Here is a 21034-nt window from a genome sequence, read left to right as displayed (position 1 = left end):
AGTGGCCATTCGTAAATAAAGATAGAACAGAGAATAACTATCGTTCTTTGTCATGGTTCAATCATATTAATTACGATTTTATTCTGCGAGAAAGATGGTTTTAATAAGTGAACAAACGGTGTGCGACAAAGTGACGTAGTTCTCGTTACGTAAGTCTCTTTTTTCTTCTCCTCTCTTAATGCCATTCGCAATAATTCACGGATGAAAGATATCACGTAAATGAAAACTATGTATGTAGATCCTCGTTGGGAATAGTCGTGACGTAAAGGCGATCAGTTCTTGTCATGATATTCCAATTTCGTCGCATCAACTTTTGGTAGAACCATTCTTAGGAATCGAAATGACAGAACCAGATCAATTTTTCAGACGATACTCTACCTTCCCAATGTGGTTCTATAATAAATGTAATAAATATAATATTTATCGATAGTATTCAGCCTCGCCTAATGGATATCGGATAACTGTCGACACGAACGTAGAATATTTTACTTTATACCAATTAAACGTAATAGCAACTAAAGAGACTTTTTAGTCCTGCGTGATACGTAAATTAACGACACGTAATTACGCACTTTGGTGACTTTCCCAATTTTGCCTGTATGACTGCTCTTTTTTCACGAAAAATTATTAACGTTTAACGTATTTTCAGTTTAATCCTCTTAACGTCCAAAATTGATCAAAAAGATTAGATTGGATCTTTCATTTGTTCAAACGTACTACTAATACGTATTAATTAAATGAAAATTTATTGAAATCTAATTCAAACGTAAACGTAAACATTAAGCGATATAATCTGTCTGATCGTCAAATGGATTAAATCGAACAAATGTTATACTTTTCATTATTTTTACGAAATAACGAGATTCTATTTCTCTGAATAAGAGAACAAAATATATTAACTTCTCGAAATTTAGAAGACTCGTTGAATTGTATAATTCCGTAGAAGTAAATTTGAAGCAAATAAATGTGGAGCACATACTGCATGCACAAGTACAGAAACGATCTGGCCTTCACCGTCCGACAGTAAAGTTCCTTTCGATGAAATAATTAGCGATACAAATAGATGCAGTTGAATAATTTGCATTCATAATTTTATTGGCAGTATTTCGATGAATTACTTGTTGTACATTACTTCAACCGAATACTTTTACCGTTGCATTGCGGGTATCGTTACGGTATCGACGCTTCGACGAAATATAATACTCCGACTAAATTGTTGTGGACTCGAACTCAATTTTCAATTGATCTGCAAATTGCACCATCCGCGAGTGTAGAATATAAGATCTTCATTACCGATGACTATTATTTATAGTTCTGAGAAATCTATGTATATCGCGTGTTTACATTAAGTGTATTTATCGACATATTTCTGTAAAACACTTAGGCAGTAAAATGTTTTATGTACAATTGATTCCCCTCTCCTTTCCCATCCTGCACAATTGTATATTTATATATAATAGGAATCAGTGATAGTGATGTATTAATATCATAAACTTATACATTAGCAAGATTTGAAGAATTAATATCATTAGGAAAATTTTACAAGTCATAAATCGCGAGTTATTAGTATTTGCAAATTCTCTTGCATGGCAGTGATACGTTTAACAATGAAAAGAACGAAATCGTACAAATCAATTTTACAACTTGCAACCGATTTGGCTATAAAAATTGCCTTCTTAGAAAATTGCAGAATTCAACAATTGTAAAAGAGAAGTTCGCAATACATAACTACCAACTCGTTAATTAACCGATATATATTATAGTAAATAATCTTGTAATAGTATCTTGTATAGTAAATTATAGAAAATAATCTTGGGTTTATTTGACAAAAATTGATAAAATTATTGGAAAGAAAGCTATAAATAATCTATAACTTGCAACTTACCAACCCAAGCAATATTAATCATTGCAACATTACAAATGATCGATAATAATAAATTGTCTTGTACAACGGTAACAAATTAGCTACGTAAAAGAGATGAAGTTTTACAAATATGCAGCCATCTGATTATCCTCTTTTCATACAAAATTATACCTCTATAACTCATAAACCTATCAAGTTACTAATATAATTAGCTACTAAATCATTGTACAAGAATATCCTCGTCTTCCTATGGTCAAACCTGACCCAACCCTAATAACCTCCATCTATATCTATCCAATCTCCATCCTCTTTCTGCATCTCCAGTTAAACGCTCGAAAACAGTTGTCGTTTACAGGTAACACTTACCGAACAGTCATTGACGTAACAGAAATCACCGGAAGCTGACGTCGGTACCCAAAGATGTTCTCCATTAAGTGCACCGGGACCCCAATCGGGCGTTGATCGGGGTTCACGGTGACCGTCACTCGTTCCACCCTCTTCTCTCCCTCTGAAACGGCAAGACACTCGATTACGGAGTGACACTTCGATATCGCCGGTGTGCTGTTGCAGTTGACGTTAATTCCTCTACAGAAATTCCATTAGGACGCGGACAATACATATTGGAGGGCCGATGGGATGAGAGAGAACAGCAACGACTGTCTAGTAAAGTCTTCTGGAATTTAAATCCTCGTACAACTGGGATACACGATTGCACCGTATTTGGGACAAAGCCGTTGATCATTCTGCGAGGAATTAACGTAACAAACTGCACAGTTGACCTGTCATAACACATCGATTCACGTTTCACAACGGTTAGACGACACTGAAGTAAGCGGGTTTTATCGACGTTTTCATGCTGATCGTACACAATGACGATTCGTCAAGCTAGATAGCGATTAGTATTGCTTTTATGTAGACTAAATGGTTTGGTTTTATTGTTTCATTGGGAAAATTGATTCGTAGATATGGAACGGTATTTTGTAAAAATAAATCATGCCAGTGCAAATGAAATTACGTAAATAAATAACAGTTATGTAATATCAGAGATATTCAGTTACGATACGAGGAGTTATAAAAATGATTAAAGAAGCATCGTAATGTAGAATTTCTTGTGCCTCTACGAAAATGCCAAACGTGGATATATGAAATTTTGAGAATCCATCACGTACCTTTCTTTACGATCTAATATAATTTTTATTTAATCCGCTTATCGTTCCTGGTGGATTTTTAATCTTCTAAAAACAGGATTCTCTAAAAATATTTAAATTAAAAGAGTCAACAGAACTACTGCCATTTATTTCTTATAACTTGTAGATTATTTAATGAATATTCTATGGTATCTATGCACAAAGTGAACTAATTTTCTTTGATCCGCTTGTTCCTGGTGGATTTTTAATTAGGAATATTTTCTAAATATATTCAAATTCGTAGCCTTCATTGAACCAATATGTATTTGTATACCAAACCAGGAACATTCATTTTTAATACGATCCTTTTTAATGTAACCACGTACGTTTCACTGTTCGAGTAAATCGCTTATAAACAATTACATTTTTCCATACTATGAGCATTTTATATACTACACAAGCGTCTCAACCGTGACAGACCCTTTCAAACATCCCCAGTATTAAATGGAAAAAATACACATCTATCTATCTCAAATTTGTTACAAGTCTATGACTAAATTATTAATAACCGCGTCTTCTGTAAATTTGTTCCACTTTAACGAGCAAAATTACTATGTTTGACGCCTTGTCCGACACTGTGCAGGGATTAAATAAATGACCGTACGTGTTTCACGGTTCAAGCGACTGTGTAGACAAGTTAAAAGCACAAAAGAGGATAGGAAGGAAGTTTCAAAATTAACCGGAACTCTTTGTTGTCTGGGTCGCATCTTCGACGAGACGACGTTGTCGGAAGAATGAGTTAATATCGTGTCCCGTAGGATATCGCGGAAGCATACTGCTGGCATCGTAAAAAATTCAAGGATACTTTAAATTTCAAAGACGCGACCCGAACATAATGCGCGACACGGCGTGCAACTTTAACGACAAAAGTCACCCCGTGGATCTACCGTTCCCTTTGGACGATTATATAAAAATTTTAGGCCGTCGTTCGCAGCAGAGCCGCCCCTCGCGCAGCTGCTTTCTGCATAATTAGTCCGCGGAAATTGCCGGATATCTAGGTCAAACACGAGACAGAAAGAGGGAACACGGAATGACGTAGTTTTCCTCTGGCATGCTCGTTACAAACGACTATCTGTTGCGTATCAAATAGCTTCGATATGGAAAATCGAAACAGGCGAAAGGCCGCCGCGTTATTCATACGTCACGAAAAACGGAAATTATTCGTTCGCGTCGTCGTGTTTCAATGATTTTTCAAACTATATTCGCCGTACGTGTAGCATGCTTTTTGCTGAATCCGGCGAACCTAATATTTTCTGCTTCGTTTCATTAGCAGATTCGCCACACCCGATCCGCCTAAGAAGATTAAAAAAGTTTTGTAATTCGCAATGTAAAAATTGTGGAATTCCTGTTTCACGTTACTTTATGGCTGTTGTATGGTCAGTAGATTTAGCGATTGATTCACACTGTGAGGCCGTGTGAAAAACGCTGCCGTAACAATTCTTCGCTTTGGACTATAAATAATATATCGTCGTAATGTGAAAGTTGCTTTTCTCGACTGAAATTATTGTTTATACTTGATTTAGTTGCTTATAGGAAAGCTTTGCAGGGTGTTTATAACGAGGTATACTTCTTGCTCAAGAATGTTTAAGGAAGATTTCGCACAGCCGCGTCTAACAGATCAACGGTAATCTACGCGAGATCAAAAGAAAATATTCAAAAATAGTAACGGAACGTTATTAAACCAGTTAGGCCGGCGTAATTTCGACTATATGTAAAACGTTGATCGAATTCGCAAATAGATTGCAATTAATCGAGTTTGCAAACGATCTAGGGAGGCAGTATGATTATTTTAAAGCGATAGCCGCAATTAACAACGAAACCGGGCGACGTTGTAATTACCTGGCTCACCGATCTAATCCGAGATCTACGCAAATATTTCGTATGATTAATAATAATTGCTTATCAACTTATTTGTTTGATTATTTAGGCAGACGCGCTAGAAAAATGTATGAATTATAGTAGAGAAATTATTAGAACGATTAACATCTAACGATCGTCTATCAGCCTATCAGTCAGATCGTCTATATAAATTTTCAAACAAAGATAAAATACTTTTAGAATTTGTTATTATACAAAATAGATGTTTGTTTTAAACGCGAATATACATATTCTATTTCTTTTGTTAGATGAAAAATTTATGCGAAGGCGAACTATTCGTACGATCAGCATCTTCGAGGACCATCGTAACAAGCCTCTGAAAATATGACTAAATATTATCTCAACGTCTGCTTCGATTTAACAACTTCCGCGTTACGTTCACTAAACGCTATACACGAAACATTGCTTCCGTTCTAACAAAATACACGACTCTTTTATTTTATAAATTAGGCCAACATTTTTGATTATTCGGATGTGCTGAGGTCATCCCTATAGTATTTCCCACTTACTCTGCGACAGTACAACCATAGGAGAGACTACGAACAGCCTCGACCAAAAGTAAAAGAAAAACGACAAGATTTCTCTGGTTTCTAAATCGATTAATTAATTATCTTGCGGCGAAAACAGAGTATCACGTGGAACCCGAAGAATGGATAAAAGAGGAGAACGCATGGTACTTATGTTGCCGCATTAATTCTAAATATAACGAGGCCTGGTTAGGGGACGATGCGCTATGTAGAATTAGTCCCTTAATAATGAACGCTCTGCGGTCATTAAACATTCACAAACATCCCCTGGAGGATACGCGACCGTAATACAGAACCTGAAAATTCCATTTACCAATAGACCCATACTTCGTCCCCTACCCTCGGTCTGTGGTCCTTTAGAGACATCTCAATGTTCAGAAGTCCTTTGCCATCGAAATTCATCCTGTTTGTCAAATCTGTCGGACGGAGGTGGGAACATGGAATCGTTAACTAGTAGCTTTTCAAACTATTTAACGATTTTAATGTCTTTCGATGGAATTACAAGAGAAACTGTGATTCTATGTCTTTTAATGATATTTAACCCCTTAACCTACGATTTACGTTCGAGAATTTTGGGCCGAAAACGTGAACAGGCTCGCGCAGCCTTCGAGCCACTCGCACGACTTGTGTAGTACGGGCTATGCCCGTAATATTTACGTTTGGCACGTTAAGGTAGTTGTAGGTTAAGGGGTTAAAATCTACCTTCGAATATTTACCTCGATAAATACAGGATATTCAATTTATCTGAAAGAAACTATCGGAGTAACGAATTATACGTAATGTATTTCGAATTAATATCGCGAGATTTTCCATGTACATGTGGACAGTGGTGAATTGTAATCTCAGTGATATTGTTTCGATCGATATTGAAGATAAACGTTGGAAAGTTCAAACGTTTGAACGTCATCCGGCGAAAGGAGTAATAAATTATTATCCCTAGTTAATTAATCCGTATAAGATTATAGGTTAATTAAGCCGCGCCAAATGAAAGATAAATCTGCCAAAGCTTCCATAAACCAATAATTGTGTTCTTAATTGACTCGAGTTCACAGAGCCTCATTTATTCAAAGAAATCAACTGTAAACGAAAAGATAAAAAATGCAAACAATATGTAACTATAAAATTAAAACCGATCATCAAACAAAATAATTTCGTTATTATTGAAGATAAATCACGAATTATAAAACAGCAACGGTGAAGCTCTTCCCTTTATAAATTTAATATATCACGTATGCACATATGATCATGTTATCTTGTACGAAACCGTCTAAAATTTCATTAGGACTATGACGAGATCCGATTATCGCGATTATATTGGTTTCAAGTTTAAGGACAAGGCTGAAAATATAAAAGTTACGAGATATTTAATATAAATACGTATTTCACAGAGAGCATCAAGATATTTAAACAATCTATCGTCCATCATATATGTTTCAATGGAATTATTTTCAACGCTTATACGCTTTTAATACAGCTGTTCATGCCACGTTCTAATTTTTTACTAGCTGTATGTTTACACTAAATACTTGTAACTTCTATATATTAAATTTTCCGAAAAGTATCTTTCTTTTACAGACTCGTCTTTTACAACGATGCGTCTCTATACAAACATGAAACCTAATCTGTCGAACGTTGGGATTTTCATTTTGATAGAACATAGAGGATCCTAAGTAATTCGATAAAATAGTATAAAACGGAAAATATTATTCATCCATCATTTCCTAAAAGAACGAAAGAAACTTTCCAGACAACCTAATACATATACGTATACCTTCAAATTGGTTTCAAATTTTACCAATGTAATCACGCCAACCCGCATCTCATTACATGCTAATGCAATTTCAGAATTTTTCATATAACCCACGCAATATACATACGTTTTCTATAGTAAAATGCTTTCATGAATCATTGTAATCTCGCGCGACATTTATCACGAAAAATATCATGAAACTTTCAAAGTCTCATTCATCCGATATTTTCTTTTCATCTTTTTAACATATTCCAACCTTTTCGTTCAGCGATTTGGATCAATAATCCTGGAGAAGGGTAGACGAACGCGGAAATCCATGACAGCGGGTAACTGCTTGAAAATTTTACCTTATTGACAAAACGTGTTTGGCGGGTCGATTGACGAGTTCGCTGCAAAGACCTCTACGACGTGAAAAACGGTTTGGTATGTATCGACAGTTTGTAATACACAGCGTCAAACCGCGTATTGAAAAGCAGACCATAAAGAAATCGATAAAACTTCAATATCGCCAAGATTTTAAACTTGCTCTTTTACTTTCGTCCAAGATTGATATTTTCCATTAAAAATAGATCTATTAATATGGAATACCTTATATTACATTTATTAAGCTTTCTAAGCATGAACTCCTTCTCGAATCGTGTTTCAGCTTACACAAACTTGGTCTATGTATAATTTAATTTAAATTAAGTTCTAAACTTTATATTAATTTAAAATACTTTGAATATAGTTGGTTGTTACAATAGCTTTTTCCGAGATACTTTTAATATTTCGTCATGCAGACGTTCGAAAAATGGAAGCCAAATCTTTATTCTTTTCTCCTTTCGTACACGTGTCGAGAATATAAAATAGCCTATTCTTTATTTCTTCTACGCTGGATATATAGATTCGACTCAACTAATTTGTCTTTTATTTTAAGCGATAAACAAGAAGATAACGGTTCAACCACTTGTTTACATACAGAGTTTTCACAGTGTAAGAAACAATCGACAAATTGTTTGCACCTTTAATTACGACAAGTCCTATATTTGTTCTACGTCGATGTAACAAATCGACATCATCATCATCCAACCGCAAAAGAACTAAACGTCGCCGCTCTAATAGCCTACCATGAAAAGAGAATCGTAGAAGCTCCATCGCATGAAAGATTAAGCCGAAAGAATCAATTAAACAACAAACAGCAAAAGGAAGCAAACCGAAAGTATCGATTAAAGGATAAAGTAAAGTTCTCATGCGATGGATACATATATTTTTCATCGAAGAATGCACGCCGCTTTTACTTCCTATTTAATGAGCCAAACAGTTGAACGCACAGAAATTGATGGAACTCTACCTTCGACTCTAATTCCCTCATAAATCGAGTACCTATAGATTAATTGAGAACGCGATAAACGATGTAAGTGCCACAAGGGAAAATTTCCAATAGAAACGAAAAAAATTTTTTCTGTTAATTCCACTACGTATGGGTGCCATTTATCACTCGAACGTTATTGACTTTCAACGTTCATCGCTTTTATGGATTCACAAAACATATATGCTCAGATGTTATACGTACATGTATAAAAAAAATGTCGCGAGTGAGTTAAATTTATTTATTCGTATATTATTCATTGATCGTATACTTAATGATATATTCATCTATGCTTTGGCTGTAATATTCCTATATAACTATAGTACGATACAGTTATAATGTAATATTCATCAAAATTGAAGTAAATTATTCTATCAATGAGTCGAATAAATAAACATTCGTATGGTTACGTTTTCCGACTTTGAACGACTGATATTTCTTTAAAGTACAAATTTCAACATTCGTGAGAATGCATGTTGGAATAACGAAGGTTTTTTTTAATGTAATGTACATCGCAATATACGTTAAATTAAGTAAATATACACTAGTATAGTGTACGTTGGCTAAGCCGTGTATTGTAAAAACACATCGGTAGTTCAAAGCCGTTTTTTGCGAGCATTTATAGCAATAATTGTGTAACTCGCTATATATACATGAAATTTCTATGAAAATCCTTTCTCCAAAAAGGGTCGTCTTATTTTTATTTTCGTGGCGCTCCAGTCATTTACTGCTCGTTCAAACTTAATAACAAGAATTCCACTTAACAGCAGCAAAATTTTCAAAAAACATGAGAAATAAAATTCGCATCAACGACGATTTCATCCTCGCAACGAGCAACGACTGTTTCGAGGAAGGGTGACGTTTTTACGTATCATCAAGGATAAACAGCAACTATCGAAGAACTTTTGCACGCGTAGAGATTAATCCGGAGCATTAATTAAACGCCAAAATATCCTTTACGATTCGTTCTGCCTCTCTAATTACAAGGGCAAACGTTTTTCCCTGGTAGAATGGCACTTTTGCTCGCGGAGGAGACGAGCGGAACGCAAGTATCGCATTCTCCTGCTAATTCCTGGCGTTCGTAATTCGATTGCGAATGTTCGTTATCCAAGAAGCGAGCCAGAAATAGCTCGATCGAGGGCGTGAAACTGCCACTGCATTTTCCACTGTCTCTCTCTCTCTTTCTCTCTCTCTCTCTCTCTCTCAGCCAGCGAAAAATCTCGTTTCAATCACAGCCTCCTCTCTTCCCATTTCTTCGCGATCGATCGTTACTTGTCGCATAAATGAAAAAAATAAAAAAAGAATGTCTTCGGGCTAGTTGCCTGATCAAAATACGGGATAGGGGAACAAATTACGAATCGAAAATCGTCGGGCTAATATCTATTCTTGGCTGCAGTCGAAATTCCATGACGGAATATTTTTGTGAACCGTAGGAGAAGAAAGGTTTTGAATCGCACCCTCCAAAAGCTGTTTCCTACTGCTACAAAAGAAGAGACGCAAACTTTTCATCCGTACGTATTACAAGAAATTGTTACATCCCCCCCCCCCAAAAAAAAGGTGCTATTATTGTACATCTACCTATAAAAACTTGCTAAAAAGTACAAAAACTGCTATTAAGTTCACTCTTTCCTACTAGAACCAACAGTATAAACTATTATAAATCATGTCATTGAATCACGCCAAATGAAGTTACTGAAAATTCTCAACGAGAATTGATTGTAAATATTCTAATAAATAAAAAAAAAAGTTAACTCTAAAATTGAGAAGGAGAAAGAAGACTGGTAAAATATGTCGTAATAGTTTCATTTATAATTTAATACTTTATACGATAAATAAAGTACACATTGCTAATATATTATTTTCAGACAATCAGGAAAGAAATTCGTGCAATTTAAAATTCAAAGTCAGCATCAAATGTTTTCTCAAAGGATACCGTAAAACTTCTGAGCGGGTTCGTATATCTAAGATTTGAACGAAAAATCACGAATCGTTTGTTTCGACTGATTCGACTAATACTTTATACGATAAACAAAGCATACATCGCTAATATATTAACAATTTACAGAAGAGGTTCAGGCAAATTAAAATTCAAAGTCAGCATCAAATGCTTACTCAAAGGATACCGTAAAACATCTGAGCGGATTCGTATATCTAAGGTTTGAACGAAAAATCACGAATTGTTTGTTTCGACTGGTTTGATAGTTCTGGCGTCAAACACTCGTTTCTAAAGCCGAGTTAAATTTTGCAAGTTAACGAGTTTCTAATGGGCCAATAAGAAATCGACGGGTCTTGTTGTAATCAAATCACAGGCAATCGTATCGTAATCAGTCTCTGCCCCTAGATCGTGTTTCCAAAGATACAGATTAAGTTTTGCCAAGACTTCTCTTCTTCCGCGAAACTTTACCGTTTCGCCAATTTTGATTCGAACGAGACGGTGTGAAGTTTCGAAAGTTGAAGAACCCAACCTTACTGAACAAGTCCTCTGACGTACTTCGATCTAGTTTGCTTCTTTAACTTATCGAGTACCAACGTCGGGTTAACATTTTGTTTGCAAGCTTTTTTAATCAACACGTATTATTAAATTTTTTTTAACGTTCCTTCTCTTACCTCGATACGTACTACGATTATATGAAATTTGAGAAAATTCAAGTTACGACGTTATCATAAACATTATTCTTTGTTAAATCATGAAAATGTTCATTGCACATTATAAATTATCTACGATGAGTCTCGCGATTATAAAATTTTCGATTCTTGTACGTTGTCTTACATATTTTTATATGTTGCTGTGATAAAGAACGTTCGATCCTTTTCTTCTCCAAAAATAGATTATATTCGTTTAAAAAAGAAGGTAAAAACTAATTCATTTCCGTTCCGTAATTTATTATAGAAACCGATGATATAACCGAATATTTTACTATACAAAAAATGAATTCAATAAAATAAAATAAAGTTATGGCAGTGACTTTTATAAATTTGTCTGTTCAATTTTGCGCGTCTCTAATCAAATTCTATCATATCTCGTACTTTACACCTGTATAAACATAAAAAATTTTAACGTGGTTCGATATATTAGTTTTAAGACCAACTGTATTATCCTATACAATACAATGTTTTGTATAACGTTGATAAAGGCCAATATAATATTAATAATAACTTCCTTAAGTAAATCAATATTTTCTACAAGATATTATTTTTTATTACAATATTGACATTCTAATTAATTATATCTCAAAATAAAAATTATAGTCGTAACGTTCTTATTTCTCAAAAAAAAAAATTTACGAGAAAGCTCTTTTTATCCGAGAAGTGGAAGATGTGCCAAACTTCTAGAGAGATAGTCTACTCTTTATAGAATTTTATACTTATGTTAGAACCACGGCTTGAGAAAAGAAGGAAGATATCGATGAGTATATTTTCTTTTCTTTTTTCTTCTTCACATCTTTCAGTACCGTTTTGTATACGCAAGCTTTATGCATTATTTCACTACCGTTTAGTCCCTCAATGGGTGTCGTTATCGTCATTGATAAATTCGAACAGCGGAGAAACGCTTTCGATGAGCTTGTGAAGCAAACAATTTACGGACCGAAACGAATAAATATTTAGAGATCGAAATGATTTATGTTGTTTAACGGAGTTTAAACGTTCTCTTAACTCCTTTACCTCCGTCGATCTAACTTTGGACTGGTGAGAATTGATTGTTGCGATTTCTGGTTTCATTTTTTAGTTTGATCTTCCTTTCCGTTTCTTCCATCGCGATACGGTGAAAAATTGTCCGAGTTTTGCTGAATAGGATTGAGAGAAAGAGAATTACGATCGAATAAAAACTTTCTGTCCAAGAAGACAGTAAAGAAAATGCACAGTAACTGGCCTTTCTACCCTTTGAAACTTGTCATTAAGCGAAATTATGAGTCGATTCGCGTGCATTTTTCTTTTCTATGCTCGCTGCATTCGACGAATAATTTCAATAACTTCAAATAACTGTAACTTCTTTGTCATTAATATTTTTATTTTATTTGTATTTCAGTTTCCTAAATATCTTCCTTTTTTTTTTTGGTGGATTATACGTTAAAAAACAATTCTAACTTTAACGTCTTTTTTATCGAGATATGTTAACTCTTCGTAGGAAACCTGAGCCATTTACGCGCACAAGCGAAATTTCAATCGTAAATTTCATCGAAGCGAATTTTTATCTTTTATCCGGCTTTAATATCTGGCAGATATTTATTTTGCATTAATGTATTACCATACGAATGAGTTCTTTGATAAATGACAAATATTTGCAAGTGGTGTTAAAGTCCAGCGTTTCCTCCGAGAAAACAAAATTCCTTCGAATCAACAGGAGTCATAAACAAAACTTACGCATTTCATAATACTATTATCGTCTTTCGAAGCAAACAACAGTTTACGAATAAGTAGACAATAGCGGATTGTTGCGTGGAGAAGATTTCAAGAAATCTGTTCACGTAATCTAACAAAGAGAAACTTGTTCTTAGAGAAACGTACCCTTATTAGAACTGCTGTTATTACGTCGAAATAACAAGGTCTGACAGTGATTTTTCGCGACACTGCAAATAGGTCGTCTATTTACGTATTTAAATCGTCCGTAATGAAGGGGTTAGGCGATTTATAGTTGGAAGTAAATGCACCAAGGGAACGACGTTCGATAAGAATAAAGCAATAATAATTAGCCAGCTTCTTTACTTTCTTCTCGCACAGAATTCGTTTAAATTGCTAGAATCTTCGAATGTTCGTCGCTCGATAAATTTGATAACCGCTTTGTCACTCCGTTCAACTAAATTAACTGCTAATTTCTACGAAAATAAACGTATGATATGTAAAAGCGATTTATCGTGCCGAATTAAGAATAGAAAGAGACAAAGAAGTTACGTGTATTATTAAGTAATTCTAAAAATTGAATTTTTCAGCCGTGTCTGATCGCTGATCTGATTTCCCACAGAACTTGTACGGTAATCTAGTGAAAAATCTCGTTATCCGATATCGTTTGGCTTCCACAAAGGACGAATTTCGAGCCGAGAAGCTCGACGTTCTAGCAAGTCGCAGCAGCGACCACAATGAACCATATGGTTCAATTAAACACGTCGGAGTTCTAATCAACTTCTCTCTCTTGAATCGTTGACGTCTTAATCTTCCCGAAATAGAAAAGCCTGATCGAAGCTCGAAGCAACAAAAGACGTGGACATCGGGCCGTAAACGTACAGGCGGTAAAATTAAATTGCCTTCGATTAAACTGCTCGCGTAAACTGCACGAGAGAAAAGACGGAATCGAGGAATTTTATACCGCAATTCTTTCTTTCTTCCCTCTTGCTTTTCGTCTTACGTAAATAAAAATAGCAGTTTCCAATGTTGTGCTGTAATAGGTATTAATTTTGACATGATTGCTAGGTTTAATAGAATTTAACGAGAATATATGGAGTAGAACTTTAAACAGTTTAAATGCTCTGTCAGGTGTAGTGGATTGAAATTGCCCGTAAAAGTTCTTCCAATGTGTTTCTCTTTTTCCTAAGCTCTTCTCTATAAATAACGTAATGGTAGAGTATGTCCGGAAACGAAAGCTGATAGTTTATTTCATAAGTAATATATAGGTTTTTCCTGAGAATCGAGTTTAAAATAATGGCCTTGCCGTGGTAAAACTTCCATAAAGCTAGAAAGATAACTAACGATTGTATAAAATGAAGCAAGGTATTACGTTACGTAATAAGTTCGTTCGCCTTTCGTTTTATTTTAAGGAATATTATAAAATTGTTATTCGCGCTGGTTATTTTAGCCAAATATATGGTATATAATATAAATAAATAATGTTTTCGATTGTATCGTTTGATGATAAAGTTCGGATTTACAATATTTGAGATTGTTGGAATATTTACCGTACGGTTAATATTGGAATATATCGTCGCAATGTTTTCCAATTTGGTGCGACCAATATTTAATGAATAATCATTAGATAATTCAAAGAATTTATAATATAAATACACAAACTTCTCGATAAAAGTACAAATACTTTGAGGCAATGATCAATTACTTAAACCCATCATTTACAAAGAATAATAGAACAATCTCTATAACAATCTCTAACGTTCTTTTAAAGAACTGCGAACTCATTACACAAGTAAATACATCACCGATCAATTACAGGGAACAGTTGTTTATCTAAACGATAGTAATATCGAGGATGTAAAAGCAATAGCATGTCTGTTATAATAGATTCGTGTTTAGTATGCACCGTCAGTTAACAATATCGTTACGATGTACTAACAATAAAAGATACTTCTATTCGGAACGTGTTACAATTAATCACACATTGAAGCAAACGTGCAGATTGGTACATCTCGTCGAAATCATGACGCAAGCATTTCTCATTTTCATTTCGAGTTCTGAAAGCTACAAAAACGAAATCATTCTGCGCGTTAAATGTTAGCGTTTCGATTCTTGCAACACCCGATGTAATCACCGTGTACTGACGGCGTAACAACGAGAACAGTTTGACAAACACATACAGCTAACAGAAGAGAGGCCGAATAAGAAAGAAAAGTGAAGCGTGAAGACGACAATGATAAAACTAAAAATACAGAGATACAGAAACATCGATGATACGGTATTCAAGTATACGGAACAAGGGACTTGTTACATTCACCAGACGTACCCACCCTCTTGGAGGTCGAGCCTCGGTGTCAGGCAGCAGAGCCGTGTACCTCGTCTGCGCCTCGGTAGGCAGAACGATATCGACGCTCTTCGACCGTATATTTTGCTGAGGAACGGTCAACGTATCGGCATCCTCGCCATGTCCATTCTTGTTATTGAAGCAGGAGTCCACGGATGCGGCGCGATCCCTTTTCAACTCCGGAACGGTCAAAAAGATATCTCTGACGACAAACTTGCACTTGCTCGAGCCAAGATCGTGGGTCGATTCTTCCTCATCCTCGGTCGAGCTAACCACCGTCGGAAGCTCCAGAGGATACGACGTTAGAGCTTCTTGCCGAGCAAGTTTCGGAGAGGAGATCGACCTTCTACGTTCCCTGCCCGGAAATAGACCGCCTCTGACCTCGCTGATATCGGACATTTCATCTTGCACCACCTTAGGAACCACCTCAGGAACCACGGTAGGAGGTGGTACCGTCGTTTCGGACACCACATCGGCAACATCTGGCTCTTTCTCGGTAAACGTCGTTAACGTGACTCTAATTTCTGGACTAGCTTCGCTCTTATCCACTAATTCGGAGTCTTCGTCCTCCGAAGTGTCGTCTACTACATCTGCTTCGTCATCGAGATCTTCTCTCGACGAGGGATCATCCTCGTCTCTACTAACATAAAGATTTTTATACTCTTCCACGCAAATACAGTGGTAACATCCAGAGACCTGAATCGTCGGTGTCTCTGGACGTCGAACGCTGCCAAGAGATTGTTGACTGGAGGAAGATCCATAGCTCCGTTCAGCCACGTCGAAACTCTTGGACCTTTGGCCGCTGTGCAGTTGCGGCACCCTGAGCGTCGCGGATCGTCTTCCACGCGACGAATCTTGGGACCTCGCCGGTGAACACGAGGACGACGAGGAGGACGTGGTCCTGGTCGATCTGCCGTCCCTCGCATCGTCCTGTCGTTTAGCTTCCAATTGGATCTCGTCGAAGGAGGCCGATCTGACTTGCTTCGGTACTTCGAGACTCGACTGCGACTTCATTTCCGCTCCCGTCGGGGTGCGCGACCTCTTGAAGGTCGAACGCAGCCTCTGCATTCTCACTTGGCAGCTATCTGCTGAAACTTGACTCGTTCACGGAGAACGACAGCTCGAATCTCGACGACCAACACAACGAACAATCTCGTTCTTTGGCCAGTTCTTCTTCCTCCTCTTCCTCCTCCGTCCCGGCGGCCGCGCTCGAACCCCGATCCTCTCGCTTCTGAACGATCGTCGTCTCGCTGGGAAGCTCGATGATCACCTCGTTACACCTCGGCGACGAGGAAGCTGCCTGGAGCTGCCCGCGACCGCACCCTTCCGCCACCTTCGACTTTGCTGCCGGTCTGCAGCCCATCATAAGTTACGTCGACGTCCGTGTTTAGCTCTTATGCCTCTGAGATCCTTCTTTACAGTTTTACGAATCTTGTGTGTACTTCTCTGAAGCTAATCGAAAGGCTGTCTTCTTCGCGTTGAATGTCTCGTATACACTAGTTTCAATGCTTTATTGTGATCGTTTAAAGGTGAAGAAAGTTTCAAGCTATTTTATCCTCCATCCATGCAAGATTGAAAGATGTAAGATCGACATGGTTGATTGTCTTGTGCTTACCAAGTATCTCGAGTATCGCGGTCACTACGTATATACACAACAATTGTTTTAAGAAAAACGATTGTCTACCCAGTTTTTCGTTATCATGCTTTTTTCATCGTACACTGATTCAGTTTCCAAAACAATTTTTCATAACAATCACTGAGCTGATCGTAGTAACGCTATCTTCTGAAAATGTTTCTTCAAAACGTTTGATCGTCTCTGGTAAATTATTTTTCACTTCACTGTTCGCAGTGAATCTTCCCATCTTATTCGAGGAAGAAGAAGAAGATGTCGGTTACGTACGATTTATCGTCGTGTTCGATACGAATTGTTTATAACGACTGACAATGAATTATTTAAAGTCACTGTAACTTCGATTCGGCGAATAAATGTTCGATTAATTAACGTCCATGGTCTTGAAGAACTGCATATAGACGCAAGGTCTTTCACACGACCCCCCTTCGACGATGGATCTATTCTCTTAAATTATCTATTCTCTCTTAAATTACATTTCGGTGGAGAACGCGTCCGATGCCACGTGGAAACGACAATCGTCGATCCGGCGGCGCAGCATTTGCAATTTAAACTCCTTTCCTCGTCCGACGGGATTTCCTCATCACCGCTTCCAGCGATCATACCGTCTCAAATTAAACGCACCATCTCCGATGTGCGGCAAAATTAACTTTATTCAAGGTTGTTCCTCCTAGTAGTTCATCTTGCTGCTATCTCATCCCCATTCAAGTCGCTTAAACACGTGCAAACAACAACGTCTCCTTACTTTGTGAACGTAATTAAACAAATTTGCATAGTTTTCAACAATTTCTTAAGGTTCTTAATTTTCTTCAAACGTTAGAGGGACAGGTAAAATGTCTGTATACGTTAGCCGTATTAAAAATACTTTTGAAGTAATTTCCACGACAACGTGGTCAGAATCAAGTTACCTCCACAACTTCATTCATCCCAGTCACTCGTAGATCCTACCGTCTTAACTTATACCTCTCGACGCCAACAAAGTATCAATAACAATATCGTCGTTGAACGTTTAACACCGTGACGAATACTATTCTCGACACACCTTGTAAATCTTTCAATGATGGACGTTTATCCTTCGCTAATCCAATATACCTGTCTTTGTGTGTATTTCTCTCTTCCGTGTAACGCCTTGAATCATCGAACGAGTTAATCGTAGAGACACAGCCCCGAATCGAAGAGCGATATTACAACGATAATCAATCTTTAGCGATGCTCGACCCTTGGTAAATGAACGTTGGACGTCTCGTTACCATCGATCATCCACAAACGCTCCATTTGCCAAAACATCATTGAAACTTCATCGCGTATTAAATGCGAATTAGCGTCTCAATATCACGACGTTTATTTCGATTAAACGCTTGAAACATCAATGTCCACGCTGAGATTACTTTTTAATCGTTCTGTTACGCCAACGTTATACTCGGTTATTACGTTTATCCTCGATTAGTACGGTTAAACGTCGAATCTTCGATCTTCTCTAGAGAGGTTTGACAGAGGAAGTGGACGATTCTCGGTTGATGGACCGGCGACGAGCAGCACATTGGTCATCGACGCGTGAACCATAGTTGAAGGTCACGCGTCACCGTCCGGCAAGAACCGTCGACGACCTCGGCGAACCCCGATACACGTGAGGTCGTCAAACAGCTTCGCCGAACGAGCTTTTGCCTCACTTTCTCTCCGGTTGACCCTCTCCCACGCTTGTCGAGACTCTCTCCTCTCGAGTGACTAGCAGCATCGATCGGTAGGCTGGCTTTCCAGCCCTGTAACTTAATTTATCGGCGACGTTGCGGTGATATCGTGGATTGAAATCCCATATAACGGTATTGGACCGCGTATATGAATTACTCCGGACTATGTCGATCCGAAGGACGCTAAGATATTGCCCTAAATTATCTCGGTTTCGCCAGGTTCTCCGATTTACCGGTTCGCCAACCTCCAGCCATCGTTACGATTCTCTCATACTTAATGCTCGCGTCACTCGCTCCTGAATATCAAACCTGAGTATCGTCTCGAAAAACAATGTTTCTATTATCTTTCCTTTCCAACTGAAAAAGTACACTATAAAGATCCGAAGGATCGAGCAGATAAAACCTTGCGAGATCTTGATTCAACGATCGAGAAGATCACCTTGTTGCGACTTGTCAAACGATAGACCTCGTGATCTACCTTTATCCAAGTATTTTCTCCTGGCAAAAATAAGTTCGAAACCCAAAACTGACTCCATGTATCTCGACAGTCCTGTCTTTTCCAAACGACTCTCTCTCTCTCTCTTTCTCTCTCTCGCTGTTTCTATAACTACGCGAACATCGCCGATGTAACAATTCTTTGAATCGGGTGGAACACGATGTTGAATCAGCGCGGGCCGAGAGAAGAAGCGTGCACGCGGTCACGCTACGTACTCGCGACTGCAACGTGTTCTGTCTGGAAAAAAAGATCAAATCGATCCACGATCAGTTTGAATTCTTTCGTTCGTTCGATCGGTAACGCGATCGGATTTCGATAAAGGGGCGAGAAAAAGTGAAAATGCGTTCGCGGCGAGAAAAAGGAACGAAAGGTACGAGTTACGCGCAACGTGTCGCGAGACAGGATAGACTGATCAGACTAGTGACCAGGGCTCGGCAGTGGCGGATGCTACGAGAGGTAAAGTGGGGGTTAACACTGGGCTCTCGTCTCCGTCCAACCCTTGTGTTACCCTCTTGCTCGCACCCTCCTAGCCATCGTCGGTCAGACATGCGCCCTCCGACAGATTCCGTCTGTGCTCGTGTACACGAACACGCGAATGAGAAACACCGATGGCACGAACGACGAATTGGAGATTGCGCTACGTGGCTGACTATCGGGGAAATGTGTGACGTAGGAAGGGCAGACACGTGTGAAGCCTCCTCTCTTCTCTCTTCTCTGCTTTTACAGATATTTCCACGCTGTGCTCGTCGTCCGCGTCTTTTTAGGCTCTTTCCTCCCGTTTCCCTCCCGTTTTCTTCTTTTTCGTCGCGATACAACATGCTTGTGGACGGTGAATTTTTGATCCGCTCGTTCCGCTCCCGGAACCAAGTACTCAGTCACAACAGGTTTTTAATCGTCTTCCGCGAGCTTCCGCGGTAATCTGACGGGATTTGTATCACGGAAGGGTTGAGTAATTTAATGGAAGAGTCAAAGGTCTTTGTCTTAATTTTGCTTTTATCGGACAATACGAACCACGTGGTTTTGTGTTCTTGAGTCGGATCGCAGGTTTAACAGGTTCAACGATCGACAACATTCGACATTAAAAATTAGGAAATCGAAGAGAAAAAATAAAAACGCACGGTACGTTAATGTCATGAAGTTTATTTTTACTGAAAGTTAACATGTATCTGATGAGAAAGTCGGCTTTTCATTGCTTACGCGTGTTCGCTAACATTTCGCCAACTTACCAGCTGTTCTTAGACTGTTTGTGTATTCGAGCTTAACAGGCTCTTTCCATTTTCAATGCTGTTATATTAAAATGCTTCCTTTTAATTGTAAAGCGACGTTATAATTTTCAAAGTCAACAAAAATATCTTTCCTCCCGTGATTTTCATTGTTCGTCAACGATGAAATACGTGTACAAGATTTTTTAATTAGCATATTCCGAGACACGCTTTAACATTCGATAAAAAGTATGTAACATTACAACTATTTCTTACGCAATTACAATTTTATTATTTCTTCGTGATAAGTTGTTAACTATTGAGATACATAATAGTTCGTTTTATTTTTTATTTTTAAAGCAAACATAATCTTCAAAGCTTACTTTACAACAAATACCACACACTTATATCGATATATTTTGTATCTTATATTCTATGCCATCTTACTACGTCGTACGACTTGATGGACAACGTGCTTCTTCTTTGAATTTCGATTATAAATGTATTAAACAACCATCTTCAATTTCTTATAACGTAGAATTCTTCGATCAAATGGAACATTTTGATTCCATAAATATAAAGTCCCCTGACTCAAGAATTTCTCCGATTCAAAATTCTGCCATTCGATATCTTGAAAGCTGTTTCTTCGATTTACGATTCGTCGATCAAAATTTCTCGATCCTACGAATGTATCATTCTTCGATCGATCACACGCAATATTATAGCGTCATTCGCCGTACAAATGATCAGCAGAAAAGGGCAAACCGATACGAGGTCCAACA

The 21034-nt window shown here is 37.6% G+C and overlaps 1 protein-coding gene across 3 annotated transcripts in view; it reads right to left on the bottom strand.

Annotated features, from left to right (window-relative positions):
* Window positions 1-20710, bottom strand: part of LOC126915496 (eye-specific diacylglycerol kinase) — an 80433-nt gene extending 59723 nt beyond the window's left edge. For all 3 annotated transcript variants that reach the window (XR_007710216.1, XR_007710215.1, XM_050720204.1), the window contains exons 1-2: window positions 15223-20710; window positions 2231-2372 (exon numbers count right to left, since the gene is read on the bottom strand). Coding sequence is in view for 1 of the 3 variants with exons in the window: in XM_050720204.1 (XP_050576161.1) it covers window positions 2231-2372; window positions 15223-16304 (1224 nt within the window). In the remaining 2 variants the exon portion in view is untranslated. The remainder of the gene's footprint in view (window positions 1-2230; window positions 2373-15222) is intronic.
* Window positions 20711-21034: the final 324 nt, after the last annotated feature.

Source organism: Bombus affinis, chromosome 4, assembly GCF_024516045.1.
Source record: "Bombus affinis isolate iyBomAffi1 chromosome 4, iyBomAffi1.2, whole genome shotgun sequence".
Taxonomy (NCBI): domain Eukaryota; kingdom Metazoa; phylum Arthropoda; class Insecta; order Hymenoptera; family Apidae; genus Bombus; species Bombus affinis.
Note: the sequence above shows the minus strand (reverse complement) of the source record. Positions and strands in the feature narration are given on the sequence as shown.